Source organism: Mobula hypostoma, chromosome 13 (assembly GCF_963921235.1).
Source record: "Mobula hypostoma chromosome 13, sMobHyp1.1, whole genome shotgun sequence".
Lineage (NCBI taxonomy): Eukaryota > Metazoa > Chordata > Chondrichthyes > Myliobatiformes > Myliobatidae > Mobula > Mobula hypostoma.
The window spans coordinates 94,516,989-94,539,504 of NC_086109.1; the positions used below are offsets into that span (position 1 = coordinate 94,516,989).

The 22,516-nt window shown below is 42.7% G+C and overlaps 1 protein-coding gene across 2 annotated transcripts in view; it reads right to left on the reverse strand.

Moving 5' to 3' along the window:
* Nucleotides 1–21,515, reverse strand: part of golm2 (golgi membrane protein 2) — a 92,343-nt gene extending 70,828 nt beyond the window's left edge. For both annotated transcript variants that reach the window (XM_063066215.1, XM_063066216.1), the window contains exon 1: nt 20,972–21,515. In XM_063066215.1, the coding sequence (XP_062922285.1) occupies nt 20,972–21,121 (150 nt within the window). In that variant the 5' untranslated portion in view covers nt 21,122–21,515. The remainder of the gene's footprint in view (nt 1–20,971) is intronic.
* Nucleotides 21,516–22,516: the final 1,001 nt, after the last annotated feature.

Here is a 22,516-nt window from a genome sequence, read left to right on the forward strand (position 1 = left end):
ATGCTGGAGGAACTCAGCAGGTTAGGCAGGATCTATGGAAAGTTGTGGATCTGTGGAATGCTCTGCCTCAGAAGGCAGTGGAGGCCAATTCTCTGGATGCTTTCAAGAAAGAGTTAGATAGAGTTCTTAATAATAGCAGAGTGAAGGGATATGGGGAGAAGGCAAGAACAGGGTACTGATTGTGAATGATCAGCCATGATCACAGTGAATGGCGGTGCTGGCTCGAAGGGCCGAATGGCCTACTCCTGCACCTATTGTCTATTGACTATAGTCAACATTTCCAGCTGAGACCCTTCATCAGGATTCAGCTAGTGCAAACTCTCCCAGATTACATATTTCTGGATTGGCATCAATCCTAATCCAATATTTGCTAAGCCAACATATCTCCATTACATACCATCTGGGTGTGTAAGAGTGGTCCTATAAATAAAGTGATAAGTGAAATTTTCCAGGCAGGGGAAAAATTATTAAACAAAAGTGGTTTGCCATTGCCTTCCTCAGGGCAGTGTCTTTACAAGACGGTTGACCCCAGTCATTATCAGTCGTCAGAGGTTATCTGCCTGGCATCGGTGGTCACATAACCAGCAGAGGTCCCCAGCCTCCGGACCACAGACCAATACATTGCCACAAAGAATGCAGCGGTGGCCGGAACGCACCCAGCACATCTTTAAGAAAAGAGCCAAAATAAACAAGCTAATTAATTACGTGCCAGGCAGCACCTAATTAATTAGCATGTTTATTTCCACTTTTTTCTTAAAGATGTGCTAGGTGCGTTCCGGCTACCGCTGTACCGCTGCATTCTTCACGGCAATGTATTGGTCTGCGGCCCAGAGGTTGGGGACCACTGCATAACAAGGACTTGTGATATGCACCAGCAGCTCATACAACCATCCACTACTTGCTCCTATGGCTTCATGTGACCCTGATCAGGAGGCTGAGCAGGTGCTATACCTTGCCCAAGGGTGACCTGCAGGCTAGCAGAGGGAGGGAGTGCCTTACACCTCCTTTGGTAGAGACACATCTCTACCCTGCCACCCTAAGTGAAGCAAAACTCAGTATAGACATTTTCGCAGTCTTTAATTTCCCTCATTTGGAGGACACTATAAATGAACATAAGAACATAAGAAATAGGAGGAGTAGCCCATCCAGCCTATCGAGCCTGCCCCACGATTCAATACGATCATGGCTGATCTGTCCGTAAACTCAGCTCCATCTACCTGCCTTTTTCCCCATAACCCTTAATTCCTCTACTATGTAAAAATCTAATTGTATCTTAAATATATTTAGCAAAGAAGCCTCAATTGCTTCCCTGGGCAGAGAATTCCACAGATTCACCACTCTCTGGGAAAAACAGTTTCTCCTCATCTCCGTCCTAAATCTTCTCCCTTGAATCTTGAAGCAATGTCCCCTAGTTCTAGTCTCACCTACCAATGGAAACAACAATTCAAAATGAATAGGTGAACTGAGGCATCAGTTGTCTTGAAAAGCATCACAAACACAGCTATAATACAAAAGCAAATTGATAGAGATACTGGAAGTCTGGAATAATCTGTGGGCACAGATGTTGGGGAGAATTAACATTTGCGATTTAACATTTCAGGTAGACAGCCTTTCATTAGAACCTGAGGGGGGCCAGAAACCATATAGCTCAATAAAAATGTATTCAGTGCTACTTGTAGAGTGATAGTCACAGATGTTTAATAATCAGCTACTTGTAATAATTATTACTAACCATCACAAAGCCAAGTGACCTTCTTACTAATTTGTTGCCAAAAAACTTGCTAGGGATCATTCTGGGGTTTGAAAGTATCGATAGCATAATTATAGATTAATTAAGGAACCAGTCTTCAGGAAATAAAACCTGTTCACTATTTATCTTCCAACTGATATAGTGAAACCAATCGTAGGACATTGTGATTCTGTCCCATTGAAAGTACAGTACATAGCAGGAACATTGTCTTCCCCATGAGCACATTGTTAAAGATGTATCCCTGCCACGATGCACAGTTCAGGACACTTGTTTTGTCACTTAACCTTCTGATTAGTTGTATATTCAAGTTTGCCATCTGACTGTGTACATACATACACATACAACCAAACGAATCAATATTCCTCCGATCGTGGTGTACCCACAATAAAATATCTCACAGCACACAAAACAAAATGCCACCAAGAAATGCATCGTGACAAAGGGTCTAAGCCCGAAACGTCGACTGTACCTCTTCCTGTAGATGCTGTCCGGCCTGTTGTGTTCCACCAGCATTTTGTGTGTGTTGCCACCAAGAATTTAGGTTAACAAAAATGCAGAGCCATCCTTCAACATTAACAAAAGAAATATATTTTGGGTGTCTGGCTCTTGGAACAGACACCAATACTGAATATTCAAAGGAGTTCTGCCAGCTGGGATGTGCTACCTTTGTAAATAAGTAATTCTGTAAATTTACCTGACTATTCAAAATGTTAAAGTTAGGTAGGTGATTATAGCAAATGAAACTGTCATTAATCTGTGTTGAAGTATAAAACATTGCATAAAGAGTTCTTTTCGATTCTCCTGGATTCTCATGATGTGAATAAAGACTTTTAAATTTCCAAGTTGCGGCTTCCTTGTGGCTCATTCCCAACAACATCCCCTTATCACCTTCCATTAAACTTCAGCTTATTCAAAACTCTGAAGATCCCAGTCTATCTAACAAAGCTCTATTCATCAGAATTAGCTCTCATCTCTTCATTAGGGATACAGCATGGGACAGGCCCTCCCAGCTCATCGAACCTGCAACTCTATTTAACCCTAGCCTAACCACATGACAATTTACAAAGACCAATTAACCTACTAACCCGCACGTCTTTGGTCTGTGGGAGGACACCAGAGCATCCAGAGGAAACCCACCTGGTCACGGAGGACATACGAACTCCTTACAGACAGCAACAGGATTGAAGTTTGAATGCCCCAAGCTGTAACAGTATTGCACTAATTGCCACGCTACTGTGGCGCCCGTATCATTAAATATTTCACTGCCCTGAACAATAACTTGCTTTATATTCTGCACTGACCATCTTTAGTTATTTTAAAAGTTAAACTCACCCAAATACTAGATTTAAAAACAAGGATATTAATGCAATAACATGCTGCTGGAAAAAGGCAGAAAGGCGCATTTTCAAGTTATGAGTCATGATCTTTAATTTTCTTTCTCACTTTTTATGACTTCACTGCAATACAAAGAGAAATCAAAAAGCCTATATTCCCAGATCCAGCTGCTGATTATACAAGCACAGTAAGTGAATTTTCTGGAAATGGTTGGATCATTTACAGAACTGAATAACCCTAGCACAGCACAGTACCTGGAAACACTTGGTCCAGGTTGATAGATTATCTCATCATCATTCAAGACAAGTGGTCTTACAATCATGTTACTTTGCTCTTTCTGTAGCCTGGCACTGTGACTGCTTCCAAGGGTTTCAAACTGCAAACTAAAATCATTGTTCAGAACTGACCAGAGGGCAATGGAGCTCAAACTTGAAGTGTGTTGAAGTATTTTATCATCACTGCTGCAACATCATCCACACTAATTCAACAATTTCCATTAGAATTTGTTTAAAAATTCTTCATAACTTAAAAGGATTTTCCACTCATACAAAAAAAAAATCGCCTCCAACCACCAAGGCAGCCATTGCAATATATTTTAGAAATGTTCAGTACAGCATGGGCCCTTCAATCCATGTTGGGCTGACCCTTAAATTTATTCCAAATGTACAGGGAACAAAGGAACAGGAGAACTAACCACTAATTTCAATCTACTTCCCTCCTACAGAGCCCATAAACCTCAATGTTCTTACATCCACGTGCCTAAGAGTCTCTGAAATCAGCACAAACATACAGTGCCTATAAAAAGTATTCACTCCCCTCGGAAGTTTTCATGTCTTACAATATTGAATCACAGTGGATTTAATTTGGCTTTTTTTTTTACGCTGATTAACCGAAAAATACTTTGTGGTCAAAGTGAAAAAGATTTCTACGAAGTGAACTAAATTAATTACAAATATAAAACACAAAATAATTGATTGCACAAGTATTCACCCCCTTTAATGACACACCAAATCATCACAGGGGCAGCCAATTGGTTTTAGAAGTCACATAATTAGTTAAATGGAGATCTGTTTTCGGAGACCCATGTGCAATCAAAGTGTTTCAACTGACTGTAGTAAAAATACACCTGTAACTGGAAGGTCCAACTGTTCGTGTCAGTATCCTGGCAAAAACTACACCATGAAGTCAAAAGAACACCTCAAGCAACTCCGCAAATAGGTTATTGAAAAGCACACGTCAGGAGATGGATACAAAAAAATTTCCAATTCACTGAATATCCCTTGGAATACAGTTAGTCAATCATCAAGAAATGGAAAGAATATGGCACTGCTGTAAATCTGCCTAGGACAGGCAGTCTTCAAAAACTGAGTGACCGTGCAAGAAGGGGACAAGTGAGGGAGGCCACCAAGAGACCTATGACAACTCTGGAGGAGTTACAAGCTTCAGTTGCAGAGATGGGAGAGACTGCGCATACAGCTGTTACCCAGGTGCTTCACCAGTCACAGTTTTATAGGAGAGCGGCAAAGAGAAGGGCACTGCCGAAATAAAACTCAAATGAAGTCTTCGCTAGAGTTTGCCAGAAGGCAAGCGAGAGACTCTGAAGTCAGCTGGAAGAGTTTCAATGGTCTGATGAAACCAAGACTAGATTAATCACTGTTTGGCTTAACCCAAACACCGCGCATCAAAAACACACCATCTCTACTGTGAAGTATGGTGGTGGCTGCATCATACTGTGGGGATGCTTCACTGGAAAAGGCCCTGGAAGGCTTGTGAAGGTAGAGGGTAAAATGAATGCAGCAAAATACAGGGAAATCCTATAAGAAAATCTGATGCAGTCTGCAAGAGAACTGCTACTTGGGAGAAGATTTATTTTCCAACAAGACAACCCCAAGCATAAAGCCAAAGCTACACAGGAATGGCTCGAAATCAAAGTCATGTCGTGGAGTGGCCAAGTCAGAGTCTAGACCACAATCCAATTAAGAATTTGTGGCTGGACTTGAAAAGGGTTGTTCAATCACAATCCTCATGCAATCCGACAGAGCTTGATCTGTTTTGTAAAGAAGAATGGGGGAAAATTGCAGTGTCCAGATGTGCAAAGCTAATAGAGACCTATCCACAGAGACTCAAGGCTGTAATTACTGCCAAAGGTGCATACACTAAATACTTAATCGAAGGGAGTAAATACTTTTGCAATTATTGTGTTTTGCATTTGTAATTAATTTAGATCACTTTGCAGAGATCTTTCTGTCGACCAGTGTCAAAAAAAAAACTAAATCCACTGTGATTCAATGTTGTAAAACAATAAAACATGAAAACCTCCTAGGAGGGTGAATACTTTTTATAGGCACTGTACAGGAATCATTTCAAAATCTTTCTCCACGCATTCCAGTTCAATCATTGCTCACTTCAAGGAGTTCTTACTACATTCATTCATGAGTTGTGTTGTTTTTGGAAACTTTATGACGCTCTCAACTTTAACACCATCTAGGATACTGGTATCTCAAGAACCCGTCACATTAACTTATTTCTTGACATAGCTCTAAAACAATAAATTTTACGACATATACCAGTGATAATAAAACAGACTTTGATTCTACAATTTATATTACACATGCACTGATGTGTTGACAAAAATTAGAACTGAACCAAGTATCGAGGTTTGCTGTTGTTTCCTATGGCAGGTGTTTTTCTCTTCACACTTCGATGAAGTTTGGCCCAGGAGGGCCAGACACAAGTCTGTCCGTTCGGGAGCTGGGGTTGAATCAACTTCATCTGGCATCTCATCCATAGCCATTCCAACAAGGTGGCCATGAGCTGGCATTGCCTGATGGGAGTCCTTGATGCACACAAACCTCCATATGACATCAGCGCGATGATCCAGATCGTGGAGGCCTATCGAGGTATATTCCAATTGTGAAACAGTAAAGAAATCAAATCGTGTTGTGAAGCACCAAGTCTGTGGGTTTTTCATACTATTAAAGTATAAGACACACGGATTTGATGCTTCATAAACACAATTTGATTTCTTTGCTATTGCACAATAGAAATTTGACTGTCGTTGTATCACATATTCTACATTTAGTAATCACAGAATTATTCAAAAAAACAAATTTTTCCTCCAGTTCCCTGCATTCAACTAAGCAGCACCTTTTGGAATGGAGTTTCAGCATGAAGCTGTATGTATTATTCTATTGCTGAAGTGCAGACAATTAAGATTACATGGTTTAAAAGTTTTCTGCTGTAAATCAATTACAAGTTCATTTAACTTAACAGATGTTCGGGTCAATTAAAAGTCAGACCTAATTTCTTTTTATAAAACAACTCAGAAGGAAAATTAGAGACAAAATGATTCTAATTCCTAGATCAACAATGACTTGCTACAACTGGAGGTGATGCAAGCTGCAAGATTGTTTAATGCCATTTCCAGAACACAACTATAAAGGAGAACAAAATACAGTGGTATGCAAAAGTTTGGGCACTCATAGTCAAAATTTCTGTTACTGTGAATAGCTAAGCGAGTAAAAGATGAACTGATTTCCAAAAGGCACAAAGTTAAACATGACACATTTCTTTAATATTTTAAGCAAGAAAACTTTTTTATTTCCATCTTTTACAGTTTCAAAATAACAAAAAAGGAAAAAGGGCCTGAAGCAAAAGTTTGGACACCCTGCATGGTCAGTACGTAGTAACACCCCCTTTGGCAAGTATCACAGCTTGTAAACGCTTTCTGTAGCCAGCTAAGAGTCTTTGCATTCTCTTGTTTGGGGGATTTTCGCCCATTCTTCCTTGCAAAAGGCTTCTAGTTCTGTGAGATTCTTGGGCCGTCTTGCATGCACTGATCTTTTGAGGTCTATCCACAGATTTTTGATGATGTTTAGGTCAGGGGACTGTGAGGGCCACGGCAAAACCTTCAGCTTGCGCCTCTTGAGGTAGTCCATTGTGGATTTTGAGGTGTGTTAAGGATCATTATCCTGTTGTAGAAGCCATCCTCTTTTCATCTTCAGCTTTTTTATAGACGGTGTGATGTTTGCTTCCAGAATTTGCTAGTATTTAATTGAATTCATTCTTCCCTCTACCAGTGAAATGTTCCCCGTGCCACTGGCTGCAACACAAGCCCAAAGCATGATCGATCCACCCCTGTGCTTAACAGTTGGAGAGGGGCTCTTTTCATGAAATTCTGCACCCTTTTTTCTCCAAACATACCTTTGCTCATTGCAGCCAAAAAGTTCTATTTTAACTTCATCAGTTCACAGGGCATGTTTCCAAAATGCATCAGACTTGTTTAGATGTTCCTTTGAACCTTTTGAATAGAACTCTTCCTAAATATCTTGAGAATTATTTAAGAATTAAACATGCAATATAAATGTACAAGTGTACTAAAAAATTCTCATTATTTCATATGAACGTTGCTTTCTAAATGCAGTGATTTCATGTACACAACTATATAAAGTTTGCCATTTTATTTCAATGTATTGTTTAAATACACCACTTGCAAGGTACTGGTCTCAAATTTATGCAATAGTAATTTTGATGCTATGGTCGGTAACAGAACTAACTCTCAAGGATAAACTTCCAAACACACAAACTGTTTATTCCTTTGTCCACATCAGGCACATCACTGCCAGGGATAACAATACATCCCATTGTTGTCTTTTCATCCAATGAATTCTGAATCCAGCCCTAATCAGATTCAGATTCATCTATTACAGAAATAACAAAATGTGATGTTTGCGTTAACCAACACAACCCAAGGAAATATGGAGGGCAGCCCACAGCGTCGTCGCACATTCCAGCGTCAACACAGCATGCTCACAATGCTCGGCAAAAAGCAACGATAGCAAAAGCCGCCCCACGCACAGACACCAGTCCTGCAACCCCAGAACAGGTCTCCAGCCTCCAGTTTCCAGCCATCAGACTTCAGTCTTCAGTATTGACCCCCAAACTAGCTATTGGCAGGACTCCAAATTTGTGAATCACTGGCCATCGTGCCTCCAGGCTCGACAATTCATCAGCCCTCATGTCTCCTGCTCACACGGACATCCCATCCCAGCATTTCCGTGTGTGTCAAGTCACTCACCAGCACGTACACAAAAACTGTACTCCATTGGGCCCCAGTGGTGCACATCTTACAGCACAACTCAAGCTCAAGAGACACATTATTAATTTCTGTCACAGTGGTTTTCTCCTCTGGGCCTATGGCTATGAGAAAATAATTCCAAGATTTAGATTCACACATCTCCAAATGTTCATTTCATTCATCTAACCCATACTCAAAGTAAAAGCAGGTCAATATACACATAACATAGAATCAGTAGGTCATTTGGCCCCTCAAGTCTGTCAACACGTTCATGGCTGACCTCTCATCTCAACAGAACCACAACTGATCTTCCCTTTCACACACTACTTCCAGGCACTATATTCATAACACTCAATTTCTTTAACCTTCAGAAGTCTATCTGCCAAGTACAATCAATAACAATCTACCACAGTCCTTAGGAATAGAATTCCAAATATTTTGTGAAATATTCTCATTTCTATTCTAAATAACCAACTCTATGTTGACATTATAACCCATAATTCTAGATTCCATAGCCAGAGGAAACATCCTACCCATATCTAGGGTTGCTGCTTCTAAGAATTCTGCACATTTCCATGGGGTGACCTTATTCACAGAACAAAAATAAGTATGGAACAGCACTGAACAGATCCTTCTGTCTATGCTGTCTGTACTGAACATGATCTAAAACCAACTTTAAATCTTTAATGCCCTTTAGCAACTTAGTTTTAAGTTTTTAAATGCAAGTCAAATTATCAGATTAAAAGACTGCTACTTGTTTCTCAAAAGAATCTGAAGGGGCTCATCCAAAAGCTCACAAGTGTAAATCCATGCCAATAGATTGGCCATCTCATCCACAAAACCTGCATAACACCATACTACTATAAAGGACGAGTGCTCTATTCTTGGAGTGGACACATAGTACATGATACAGGAGTATGCCTGAACCCTGATATCTGAACATAGATGCTCAAATTAGTAAATGGTGGATAATGTGGAAAAATGAACCATTTTGTTTTCAATCCATTAAAGCATTCAGAAAATCATCAAGCACTCAAGCAATCAAAATAATGTTATTAAAGAAAAAAAATTAACAAATTATGCCTTTTAAAATGCACTATACAGGGTAGATAATCAGCACCTAATGAAGTAGAATAGTTAGATTGCTATGAACCACTTAAAGGGTCAAATTAAAATTAACACTATCCAAGAGAACAGAGGTTGTCATGGACATGGAGCAGGCTAACTAACAAAAATAGGATAAATGGATATTCTTGTATTGACAAATGAGAACTATAGTTCAAGTACATTTTATTGCCATTCAACCATATATACCATCAAACAAAACAATGTTCTTCCGGACCAAGGTACACAACAGTGCCAATAAATCAGTGGTCAGGCCTCAACTACTTATTATGTATAAATTACTTGAATGAAAGAATTGAGTGCACTGTAGCCACATCTGTTATTGACACCAAGATAATTAGGTTAATAAATTGTGAGGACACAGGCAGCCCATGAAGGAATATGGAGAGATTGAGCAAATGAGTGAGAAGTTAGCAGATAAGAGTATAATGTGAGAAAAGGTAATGTACTTACATTTTGAGACTGTGCTATATCATGTGCGTCGAGTCTTTCAGAACGGGAGCCTTCGTCCCTCCACAAAGGTCGCCATATAGCAAGCCGTCTGTGTAACCACCCTCCTTTATAGATGTGAAACTTGGGTAACCTACAGCTGTCACATCAATCCTTGGAGCGCTTCCACATAAGCTGCCTGCAGCGCATCCTGGGAATTACCTGGTGTGAGTGGGTGCCTCACACTGAAATACTTGTAAAGACCAACTGCAGAAGAGTTGAGGCCATGATCACCCAGTGTCAGCTGCAGTGGCTGGGGCACGTGATAAGGATGCCCCCATGTCGGCTACCCCGCAGAGTGTTATACGGCCAGCTACATCATGGTCGACGCTCAGCTGGAAGGCCGAAGAAGCGCTATAAGGATCAGATGAAGAATGCTTTAAGGAAGTGCAAGATCAGACCCGAGGACCTGGAGGAGGTTGCTATTGACCGTACCACTTGGCAACAGCTGTGTAGGGACGGGGTTCGTATTCTGGAGATGGAAAGAACAACCAGAAGACAGCAGAAGAGAGCCAGGAGAAATACAGCCATGGTTGCCACCACTACTACATATACATGTCCCACCTGCAATAGAGCTTGTGGGTCCAGGATAGGACTGTATGGTCAAAGATCTCACCGTTAAAGGAGTGGACGGCGTCATCGGATCTCGATGGACAACCGAAGGTATGTGCTGTGTATGACTATTGGTACTGTGTTTGGCACCTTTGCCCTGAAGGAACGCAGTTTTGTTTGGCTGTATTCATGTGTATAGTTAAATGACAATTAAAGTTAAACTTTGGAAGAAAGAGAGCGCAAATTATTTTAACAGAGCAAGACGACAAAAATGTTGAGGTGAAATAGGGCTAAGCCAGCATGGTTTCCTGAAAGGAAAATCCTATCTACTAACCTACTGCAATTTTTTGAGGAAATTACAAGCAAGGTAGACAAAGGAGATGCAGTAGATGTGGTGTACTTGGATTTTCAAAAGGCCTTTGACAAGGTGCCGCACATGAGGCTGCTTAGCAAGATCACAGCGCATGGAATTACAGGGAAGTTACTAGCCTGGGTGCAGCATCAGCTGATCAGCAGAAAACAGAGTAGGAATAAAGGGATCCTATTCTGGTTGGCTGCCGGTTACCAGCGGAGTTCCACAGGGATCATTATTGGGACCGCTGCTTTTTACAATGTATGTCAATGATTTGGACTCCGAGATTAATGGATTTGTGGCTAAATTTGTCGGTGATACAAAGATAACGTAGAAGAACAACAACCTGCTGGAGATGCTCAGTAGGTCGAGCAGCATCTGCGAGTAGAAAGGAAATGCTGATATTTTGTTCAGAACCATGAATCTGGACTGATTGTGGAGGGAAGATGACCAGTATAAAGCAGAAAGGGAGAGAGGTGACATAGGGGCCATTTGGTGACCAGTGGACCAAGGAGGGTTGAAGGATGGACAGGCAGCTGAGGGAAGAGGGTGGAGAGAGGTGGAGTTGGGATAAGCAAGTAGATGTTAGGTGGGAGATAAAATCAAAGACATAAGGAGCGAGGTTGGGGGGGGGGGGAAGGAGAGAGGAAGCGGACTATAGAGTTGGAGACACCTGCTGGAGGGTGTGAAGAGGGAGCACAAAGGCTACCAAGGTTGAAATATGATAAATAAGGAAGGTGATGAAGGAATTATTAGATTCAAGATTGTTAAGTGTACATTGAAATGCATCATTTGCATTAACAACCAAAATACCCAAGGTGCTGGGGGCAATCTGCAGGTGTTACCACCCATTCCAGCGCCGAGAGCAGATGGAACCAGACGGGGGAGAGATCACGAGTGGGCAAAGCATGTGGGTAGTAAGTGGGTAAGGGTAACTTGGAAATGCTAACTGGGTTTATGAAACACAAGTGAGTGCACCTCCCCACAATATTATTATTGAGTGTCACAGTAATGCAGCAGCTAGTATGACCTTATTATAGCTCAGGGCATCTGAGTTCAGAGTTCAATCCCAGCACCCTCAGTACGGAGTCTCTGAACATCCTCACCTTGGAACGCATGGGTTTTCTCCGGGTGCTCTGGTCCAAAGATGAACTGGGCAGGTTAATTGGTCATTGAAAATTGTTCCGTGATCAGGATGGGGTTAATTGGAGTCGTGGGGTTGCGAAGACAGCACGACTCAAAGGGCCTACTCCGCACTATCACTAAAATAAAATTAACCTCAATGCGGAATACGTTCTTGACAACAATTACTAAATTGGAAAGAATATAGCTTCCCAAAGCACAAAACTCTTCCAGGAACACACATAAAAGTTGCTGGTGAACGCAGCAGGCCAGGCAGCATCTCTAGGAAGAGGTGCAGTCGACGTTTCAGGCAGAGACCCTTCGTCAGGACTAACGGAAGGAAGAGTGAGTAAGGGATTTGAAAGTTGGAGGGAGAGGGGGAGATCAAAAATGATAGGGGAAGACAGGAGGGGGAGGGAGGAGAGGGAAATGTCTTCCTTTTTTAAAGAAAGGGGCTTCCCTTCCTCCACTATCAACTCTGCTCTTAAATGCATCTCCCCCATTTCACGTACATCTGCTCTCACTCCATCCTCCTGCCACCCCACTAGGAATAGGGTTCCCCTGGTCCTCACCTACCACCCCACCAGCCTCCAGGTCCAACATATTATTCTCCGTAACTTCTGCCACCTCCAACAGGATCCCACCACTAAGCACATCTTTCCCTCTCCCCCTCTCTCTGCATTCCGCAGGGATCGCTCCCTACGCAACTCCCTTGTCCATTCGTCCCCCCCATCCCTCCCCACTGATCTCCCTCCTGGCACTTATCCGTGTAAGCGGAACAAGTGCTACACATGCCCTTACACTTCCTCCCTTACCACCATTCAGGGCCCCAAACAGTCCTTCCAGGTGAGGCAACACTTCACCTGTGAGTCAGCTGGGGTGATATACTGCGTCCGGTGCTCCCAATGTGGCCTTTTATATATTGGCGAGACCCAACGCAGACTGGGAGACCGCTTTGCTGAACATCTACGCTCTGTCCGCCAGAGAAAGCAGGATCTCCCAGTGGCCACACATTTTAATTCCACATCCCATTCCCATTCTGACATGTCTATCCACGGCCTCCTCTACGGTAAAGATGAAGCCACACTCAGGTTGGAGGAACAACACCTTATATTACGTCTGGGTAGCCTCCAACCTGATGGCATGAACATCGACTTCTCTAACTTCCGCTAATGCCCCACCTCCCCCTCGTACCCCATCCGTTATTTATTTTTATACACACATTCTTTCTCTCACTCTCCTTTTTCTCCCCCTGTCCCTCTGACTATACCCCTTGCCCATCCTCTGGGTCCCCTTCTCCTATCATTTAAGATCTCCCCCTCCCCCTCCAACTTTCAAATCCCTTACTCACTCTTCCTTCAGTTTGTCCTGACGAAGGGTCTCGGCCTGAAACGTCGACTGCACCTCTTCCTAGAGATACTGCCTGGCCTGCTGCGTTCACCAGCAACTTTTATGTGTGTTGCTTGAATTTCCAGCATCTGCAGAATTCCTGTTGTTTGCATCACAAGAGAAACTTTTTTTTACTGCATTTGATTCAGACAGTACGTCAAGATGTGAAATAGTCAAGTATATTTAGGCAAAGAACTTCCAAAACTACATAAGTAGCGTGGCTCCCCTAATAAACCATAAAATATTGAGGAACCAATGGCCTACAATTAATGGTCGACATGAAGCAACAGTCGAAGGCCTTTAGTTAAATTCCCGATAAAGATCTATAGGCTGTGGCTGTAACCTCTACTTTTCCGGACTGCTGATTGCGTCAGGGGGTCCGTGCAGCACAGCTAGCTTGGTGAAAAGCAGAAGAACCAAGACAGGAGGAAAATTCAACCATTTTCCAACACTAAATACTGGAGCATACACAATTAAAAGAGACACTGAACCAAAAAAATTCCCTACATTGAAGTGTCTGCAAAAGGCAATTACAATGCCGGGGTGGCAGATGGAGATGTATTTCTACTAAAGGAGGTGCAAGGCTTCACTCTTCACTTCGCTAGGCTGCAGGTCACCCTTGTGCAATGTGTAGCACCTGCTTACCCACCCTCCCACCCCTTCCCCAGATCAGGATCATGTGAAACCGTAGGAGCAGGTGGTAGATGGTCATATGAGCAATTGGTGATATCAAAAGCCTGGGTGACCATTGACACTCAGCAGACAATCTCTGTAGAGTATTGATAATAGCTGGGGTCACCCATCTTGTAAAGATAATGCCCAGAGGCAATGGCAACCACCTCTATAGAAAAATTTGCCAAGAACAGGGGTAATGTTCATTGTCCTTTCAGAAATTTGATGGCAGAGGGGAAGAAGCTGTTCCTGAATTATCCGGTGTGTTATCAGGCTCCTGTACCTCCTCCTTAGCAATGTTAGCAATGAGAAGAGGGCACATCCTGGCTGATGGGGGTCTTTAATGATGGATGCCACCTTTGACGCGTCACCTTTTGAAACTGTTCGATGCTGGGAAGGCTAGTGCCCATGATAGCGCTGGCTGATTTACAATTTTCTGCAGTTTTTTCCAATCCTGCGCAGTGGTCCCTCCATACCAGATGGTGATGCAACTAGTCAAAATCTCCACGATACATCCGTAGAAATTTGCGAACATTTTTGGTGAAATACCAAATTCTACTCAAACTCCTAACGAAATATAGCCACTATTGTGCCTTCTTTGTAACTGCATCAGTAAGTTGGGTCTCGGATAGATCCTCAGATGTTGACACCCAGGAACTTGAAACTAATCACCTTTTCCATTTCTGATTCCTCAATGTCGACTGGTGTGTATTCCCTCAACTTCCCTTTCCTGAAGTCCACAATCAATTCCCTCCTGTACTTCCTTCCAACCTCTTTGTATTAGGCATTATTGGCGGTCTATTTTACCTATACCTCTTGTACACCTCTACCAAGTCACCCTTCATCCTTCTTCGCACCAAAGGGAAAAGCCCTATCCTATCCTCACGGGATATGTTCTAATCCAGGCAGCATCCTTGTAAATCTTCCTACCTATGAGGTTGCCAGAATGAACACAATATTCCAGGTGTGATTTAACCATAGTTCTATTAAGCTACAACATTACCTTGTGGCTCTTCAACTCAGCCCCCTGACTAATGAAGGCTCATCCATCATATGCCTTCTTAACCACCCTCTCAACTTGTATAGCAACTTTGAGGGATCTATGGATTTAGACTCCATGTTTCCGATGTTCCACCGCACAGCTAAAAATCCTGCCATTAATCCTGTATTCTTCCTTTTAGTTCGACCTTCCTAAGTGTATTACCTACTTTTCCAAATTGAATTTCATCTGCTGCTTCTCAGTCCAGCTCTGCAGCCTGTCGATGCCCTGTTGTAACCTCCAACAGGGGTCATTTGGATCTACCCAGTTTTTTTTCCCTCCAGTCCTGCCAAAGGGTTTCCGCCATAAACGTTGACAGTGCTTTTTTTCCATGGATGCTGACTGGCCTGCAGAGCTCCTCCAGCACTTTGTGTGTTGCACAAAATACGCCAAAACTGCCTTGGTTTTACAAATGGGACCCAAGATTTATCAGAACAATTTAAAAAATATTCTGTACTGTAGTTGGTTACCCGCATTAGAAGCCATTAAGCCATTTCACTGTATTGCTGTTGTAAAGCCACAAATTTCACAACACGTCAGTGATATTAAACCCAACTCTGAACACAATTACCAACTACAATACATCACCAAATGTCCGGTTATGGAAATAAGTGTCAAACAATGGGATGGGCTTTCATCTGAGCAGCATACTGTGTAAGTTAATGGAACTTGTAAAAATAATGAACACAGGAGTAATTTTCTGAGAGCCAGTGAAGGGGTCAAAAACTTAAGCTTAAGAATAAGGAAAGTTTTCTTTTAATACAAATTAAACTTCTGGACTGCACCAAGATACTGTGTCCAGATAGAAGGGCGGGAACGTCGACTCAGACCATGAGAGGCCTGCGTCGGGCATTTTCATGCCTTACAAGGTGCAGATTGGAAGTCTGTGTGGGGCGCCACTCCTCGCACAGACTAGAGCAATGTGTGGGCAAGTGCCTTGCTCAAGGACACAAACATGCTGCCACAGCTGAGGCTCGAACTAGCCATCTTGAGGTAACTAGACGAACGCCTTAACCACTTGGCCACGTGCCCAACACAAAGGACAGCTTCTTTTCTAAAAAGGTTCAAGTGAGAGATTTATAATGTAACCCATGCTATCAATATTTATTCCTTTCAAAACACTCTAGAAGAGCAGATACAGAATAATGCACTCATTTTAAATTCTGAGAAAATATCAATACCCTCTTTAAATCCTAGAAAACGGAAGTCAAAAGGAGGCTCCACCCCTTGTTGCTCTACTCACAGTTGGTACAAGAACAAATCAGAGGTACTTGTTCCCTGCCCAGGGAACAGCACTCGGCCCCCATGTAGCACCGCAGAACTTTAATGCAACCATTCAATGTTCCACCTAGTGGAACAATAGTATTGGCCATGGCAACAGATATATAGCCCATCCTCTTCAAAAGGAAAAAACTATCAAATTGGGACCACAAGTTCAGGAAGATAATTCGTTTGCGCAGCTCTATTACCTAGTACCCATCCTCTTTAGTCTGAATGTGAGCTTGTACACCCGCAGGATCTAGTAATAGTCGACTATTACCGTACTATGTTATTGGCTCAGACCCAAGAAAAGGATTGCCTGTGAATGATTAACCCTTGGAAATTATAACCCATATAATGTCAAAATAGAAATATAGCACAGTAAATATTCTATATGTTGTACACTTGAAATAAAATATTAAAAGCCAAATGAGCAATTATTTAAGTTATTGATTGCTAACGTTAGCAACTCCAGCAGTAAGCAATTTCATGTATGGAAGAACCATTCCTATCAGCTCACTTAGAACCAAATGGCAAGGGAATGGTCTGTCCCTTAACCACCAAATCCAGTGAAAAGGCAATAAGAGGAAATCAGGAATTACTCTCAGCTTTTGATACCCTAAGTATGACTTTGTTGATAACCGTCCATTACACTCTCAGAAATAAAGCCCACAATCCTTAGATTAGTACATACAGAAAGTCTGTTAATGTTCAGATTCACCACCTTCACCTTTCAACATTTTTCTCACCACCTCAACTTATCTATCACATTACAGCATTAGACATAGTGCCAATTTATATTATATTAAAAACCCTCTTCCTGTGCATCATCCATAATCCTTCATTCCTATCTTACTCAATTGTCTAAAGCATCTTAAAGGCCATTAAATTGTCCTCTTCCATTACTACCCCAGAAATTCATCCCAGGCACCTGCCACTCTCTGCATAAAAATAAACTTGCCCATCATGTCCCCTTTAAACTTCCCCACTCTAATCTTAAAAACACATTTTATTGTGTTTGACATTTTAACTCTGGGGAAAAAAATCTGTGTATCCTATCTACGCCTCTCAATTTTAAAAATATCATTTTTCACCTCAACCTCTGACACTGACATTTTAAATATAGAAACAGAGTAGATTAACAAAAATGTCAAGGGATTCACCAAGGCTAAAATACACAGACTTAGTTCTTATTATCAACCGACTTGAGCTTAAAACCTATATAGAACAATTCTTACAACTATACTTTCAAAATAAAAATATTGATCTATACCTGAGGAAAGAAATGCATTAAAAGTTCACATAGAATTCTTAAATTAGTCTGTAGCAGTTGAATGATGAAAGTTGAAAATATCCTGACTGTTGATAAAATTATATTTCTTTATCATTGATTTCATGTCCATCAATAATCGAACTATAAAGCCATTCCAGTAGAATTAAACTTCGCTAATACTCTACCCACAAATCAAAATAGGAATTTTTAAAGCACATTATTGACACAATGGATTTGCTTAGAATGCAATATCCATTTACAGAAATTAAAATTATTTGCTCATTCGACTGAATTTCAGGTCATTTACTGACATTCCTACAGATTAAGGTAAAATATGAGAATAGGCAGGAAAATTATGTCAAGTCAGATCAGAAATGATCTTGTTTAATGGCTTAGAAGAGAAAATCTGCAGATGCTAGAATTCCAAGCAAATCACAAAATGCTGGAGGAACTTAGCAGGCCAGGCAGCATCTTTGAAAAGAGTACAGTCGATGTTACAGGGCGAGACCCTTCAGCCGAACCTGCTGAAGGGTCTCGGCCCGAAACGTCGACTGTACTCTTTCCCATAGAGTGTCCTTGGCTGTCCATAGATGTTGCCTGGCCTGCTGAGTTCCTCAAGCATTTTGTGTGTGTTGCTTGCTTAATGGCTTAGTAAGTTTGAGGGGATGAATGGCCTTGTGCTCCCATTTTTGTTTTCATGATGGACTTTGATTTATTATACCAACAATCCATTCCAACAATTCAAAATGATCATCGATTAGACATTAGTTAAACTTGAAGCCTTGATATATCACAGACTGTCCGGTGTACACTGGAGTGAACTCTATTTTATAACCTATAGGTAATGCTGGTAGGTCAGTCTTTGGCTGTTCACTTTATGGTAGCTGATTTAAAGTCAGTCAATTTGTGGAATCAATAAGGATACGAGAACTACATTTTCCTATCAAGTGAATGACTGTTAATACTGCTTTTCTCGATGTTCACTTCGATTGCACAACAGCAAGCCTAGATGAATCAGCCTGTTCCTGTACTGTATGTGGTGCTTTAACCAAGGACTACGAGTTAATGCGGCCTCTGATGTTTTCTTCATTCGTATGATCAGTCTATTCCTATGGGTATCACCATCTTCCCACACTAAGAATCTCCAATTTCAAATAATTTAACAGCACAGACATCATCAGCAAAGCAATAAAGTCTACTCAGCTCAATCGAGACATGTCACCACCTACACTTTCAACCCCCTGAACTAAATAGATGGTTCTACCTCCAGGTCAAACTAACACTGTTAAAACCTCTATCATTTATCCAACCGTAAGCTGAGCTCATAATCAAAAAGACTGCCACATTTTCATCATCCCCAGCTGGTTATCCCAGCAGCCTTTTGACCTCCAGAAATAAACTCACCCAAATCTCCGCTGCCCACTTCTTCTTAAATCATTCACTAAGTCCTGCTTGCCACCACTTGCTATGCACATTGACCACCAATTCCCAATCCTCATTCTCTCAGATTTAATGTTCTTATCTTTATTTTCAAATCATCAGGCCTCCCTAGCAACACCCAACCTTAAAACCACTTTCTGCCCACTCCCTCCATCCTAAAGTCAACAATCATACATCCGTTCACCTACCTGTCATATCCTAAACATTCCTTTATTTCCTCTCCAACTTCCCTCATTAACTCTGCACGGACGGTCCAAAGCCTGGCTGCAAAAGGAGGGGGGCTGGGCATGAGGCTAGCAACCCCATCCCGTAACCCAGATCTACAGAAATGCCAGAGGCTCCAAAGACCTCGTCCCTGGGATAGAAAGATTCTTCAAAGATGGGGCAACACCTGGGACAATTTGAAGCATTGACCCAGGATAGATGACTGCCGAGTAGCTGTCAGCAGCCTATGCCCAGTAAGAATGATAGGATAAGACGAGTATTATCCTATGACTAAATTAACAATTTATAAACAATATTGCCAGCCCAACTTTCTCTTGTTCATTCCTCCTGCACCCCTTCCAATATAAAATTAATTTGTTTCCTCTCTCCCAGCTCTGACAAAAGAACTGCATCCTGAAATATTGACTTTCTCTTTCCACATTTTCTGGTTCCAACCCCCTCACCCTGCCCCCATCTGATGCCCAAAATCTAATTTTTTTTTCCCCTTATCCACTTTCCATGACAACCCCCTTACTAGCCGAGCTTTCCATCGTTTCCCTAAATATGAGTAGCACCTTCCACGGCTCAGAATGTCATGATTCAATGTTGTCCGGGTGGGAAATAGGAAAGGGGCCTGTTTTGTTCTGCCGAGCATTGTACACATGCTATGTTAGCAGTCAAATGTGTAGCACACTTGGCTTCCCTCAGGTGTGTTGACTGCTAACACAAATGACTCTCTTCACTGAATGCTTTAACATACATGCAATTCATAAATCAGAATCGTACCTCAGCAACACCATTACATTCTTCCACTTTAGTGTGGCTACATGCAAACAGCTTGCTGTTTCTGAGTACTCAGTAAATTCTACCTGGACTCAATCTCAAAGCTACTTGTGTTAGCACCTGCCAACCTAAACAATGCCAGATATTTATTCATTTATCTTCCTATTTTTTAAGATACAAAATCCACTAACTTGCACATTTCTATGATGTAAGACGAAGAACAAGTTAGTCATACCTCCCTAAATTCTGAGGCTGTTGTCATTCCTGTGTAAGGTTACGCAGAGCAATCCTTGGTGTGCATTAAACACTACTCTGTAAAATCATTTCCCTACGTATTAAACATGCAAACTAAAGCCCCAAGTGAATGCATGTCACATGGAAGGAGCAGTAACATTTAAAATAAAAACTCCAGTGCTCTCAGTACCATGGGTATGTGGAGGTCTCATGTCTGAGTTAGGGTGCACCTGTGTATGGGTGACAGGGTGTGATTGGGTGGTCTTACAACTTCAGTAAGCTGCCATCACCCATCATTGTTTTTATGACCAAATCCAACTGTCTAGGCTGGGCTGACACCATACCTCCTTGCATTTCACATTGTGTCACCTGTGGGGCTCACCGATCTAGATGCATTCACATCCAGGGGCAGGTGTGAGCGAGGATTTCAATCATAGTGTGGTGGTTGGGTCCAGGGGTCTACATGCATCATGTGTAGTCACCCTGTCTCTGGATGTTTCAACCTCTCCAGATACCTCATCTACCAGCCTACATGTCTAAGGGGACATGGAAGGAAGCTCTCCAGGTTGAAGGCAGTTGTACTCAGGTGCAGCTGTATACAGTGTCCCAGGTGTCAGCCAGGATTGCATTCCAGCTGTCGGGGAGCGTGGATCATCTGGGTCCATTCAGACACAGGAGCTGAAATAGGCCATTCAGCCCATCGAATTTGCTCCACCTTCGATCACGTCGGGTCTCTTCTCCCTCTCAACCCCATGGTCAGAATTCAGCTGCGATCCTTGGGGGTAGGTTTTAAAGTTCAGACCCACAACCCCTTCCCGGTCTCTGGACGAATGTCCATATCCGCACCCCTCCCCTCCCACCCGGGCCCAGCCTACCTGCACCTGGAGCTCAGCCAGCTCAAGCTGCAACCTGCCGTTCCGCGACGACACCATCCAGTAGTTGAAGGCCACGACGGCGGCCAGCACCAGCAGGCCGAACAGCAGCAGCGAGGGCAGGCGGCCCGCACGCCGGCTATTACCGAACATCCTCAGGCCGGCAACAAGATCCACCCCGAGGCCCACCCTCACCTCAATCGATAACGGCCGAAAAGCACGGGCGGGAGGCAACGGAACAAAAGGCTGGAGGGTGAAGTGAAGCCTGGGCAGCGGCTGCCTCTCGGGCAGTGTCAACCGGGAGCCCGATTACCTCATCCCACCGGTAACAGGCAGCTATTTAGCCGCGACGGGCGAGCTGCAGGCCGCGCACGGCACCGGCTCCCCACCGCTCGCTCATTGCCTCCTAACAAGCCCCGCCCGCACAATGTCCCCTCTGCGCGACCGCTTACACCGAAATCCGCCCTTCCTATAAACGATAACGCTACTGCGTGAAGCGACGCAGAGCAAAACAACTCCACTACCCACCACCACCTCGGGAAATGCCCGCCCTCCCCGTCTGACAGCGGCTTATATAGCCAGTGCAACCTACCCTGCTAGCACCCGCCGTGAAGACGTCGTTGAACTGTCATAGGTCAGAAAAGAGCAGTAGGCGGGGCTCGGGTGCCAGTGAGACCACTCCATTGCCCACTTTGCCGCAGTCGCTCTCTTTATTGGTTTTCTGCCGCATTGATGGACGTTCCGGGTAGGCGGGCACTATGCGGCAGCAAGATGGTACGAACATGCAAACAATGAGCCGCCGCTTCCGCATTCGTTGAACTTGGGATTTGAATGGTGTAATGTCAACATCAACACGGAAAATGAATATCCCACTGAGATCTACTGTCTTCTTGCCTTGATTTCATGGTTTTCTCTTGTTGAAAATAACATTACTTTCTGGAAAGATGTAGAATCTCAGAAGTACAATTAGTTCACAATTAGAAACACATGAGATTTTGCAGATGCTGAAAATCCAGAGTCAAAAACAAAAAGTGGAGGAACTCAGCAGGTCAGGCAGCATCTATAGAAAGGAATAAACAATCTACTAGCGGTCTCAGCCTGAAACATTGCTTGTTGATTCATTTCCATAGATGCTGCCAGAAATGCTGAGTTCCTCCAGCATTCGTGTGTGTAACTCCAGTTCATAATCAGATTCAGGTTTATTAAAGATTTAAAAATTAGCTTTTTTGGTCACATGTACATCAAAACCCATATTGAAGTGCACCTTTGGAATTTGGGAGGACCCGGAGGAAACTCACACGGGCCTTGAACTCCTATCGTGGGCACTATGCTATTGTATATCTTGAGATTTGGTTCCCATGCCTCAACTCTGATGGCAATAATGAGAAGACAGCATGTCCCAGATGCTGAAGGTTCTCCAGAATGGATGTGGTTTTCATGAGGCATTGTCTTTTGAAGATATCCTCGATGCCGGATATCTTTTCCCCATTTCCCTCAGAGACACCGTTGCACTCAGATATAGAAGGATTCTTCATTAAGGTTTCCATA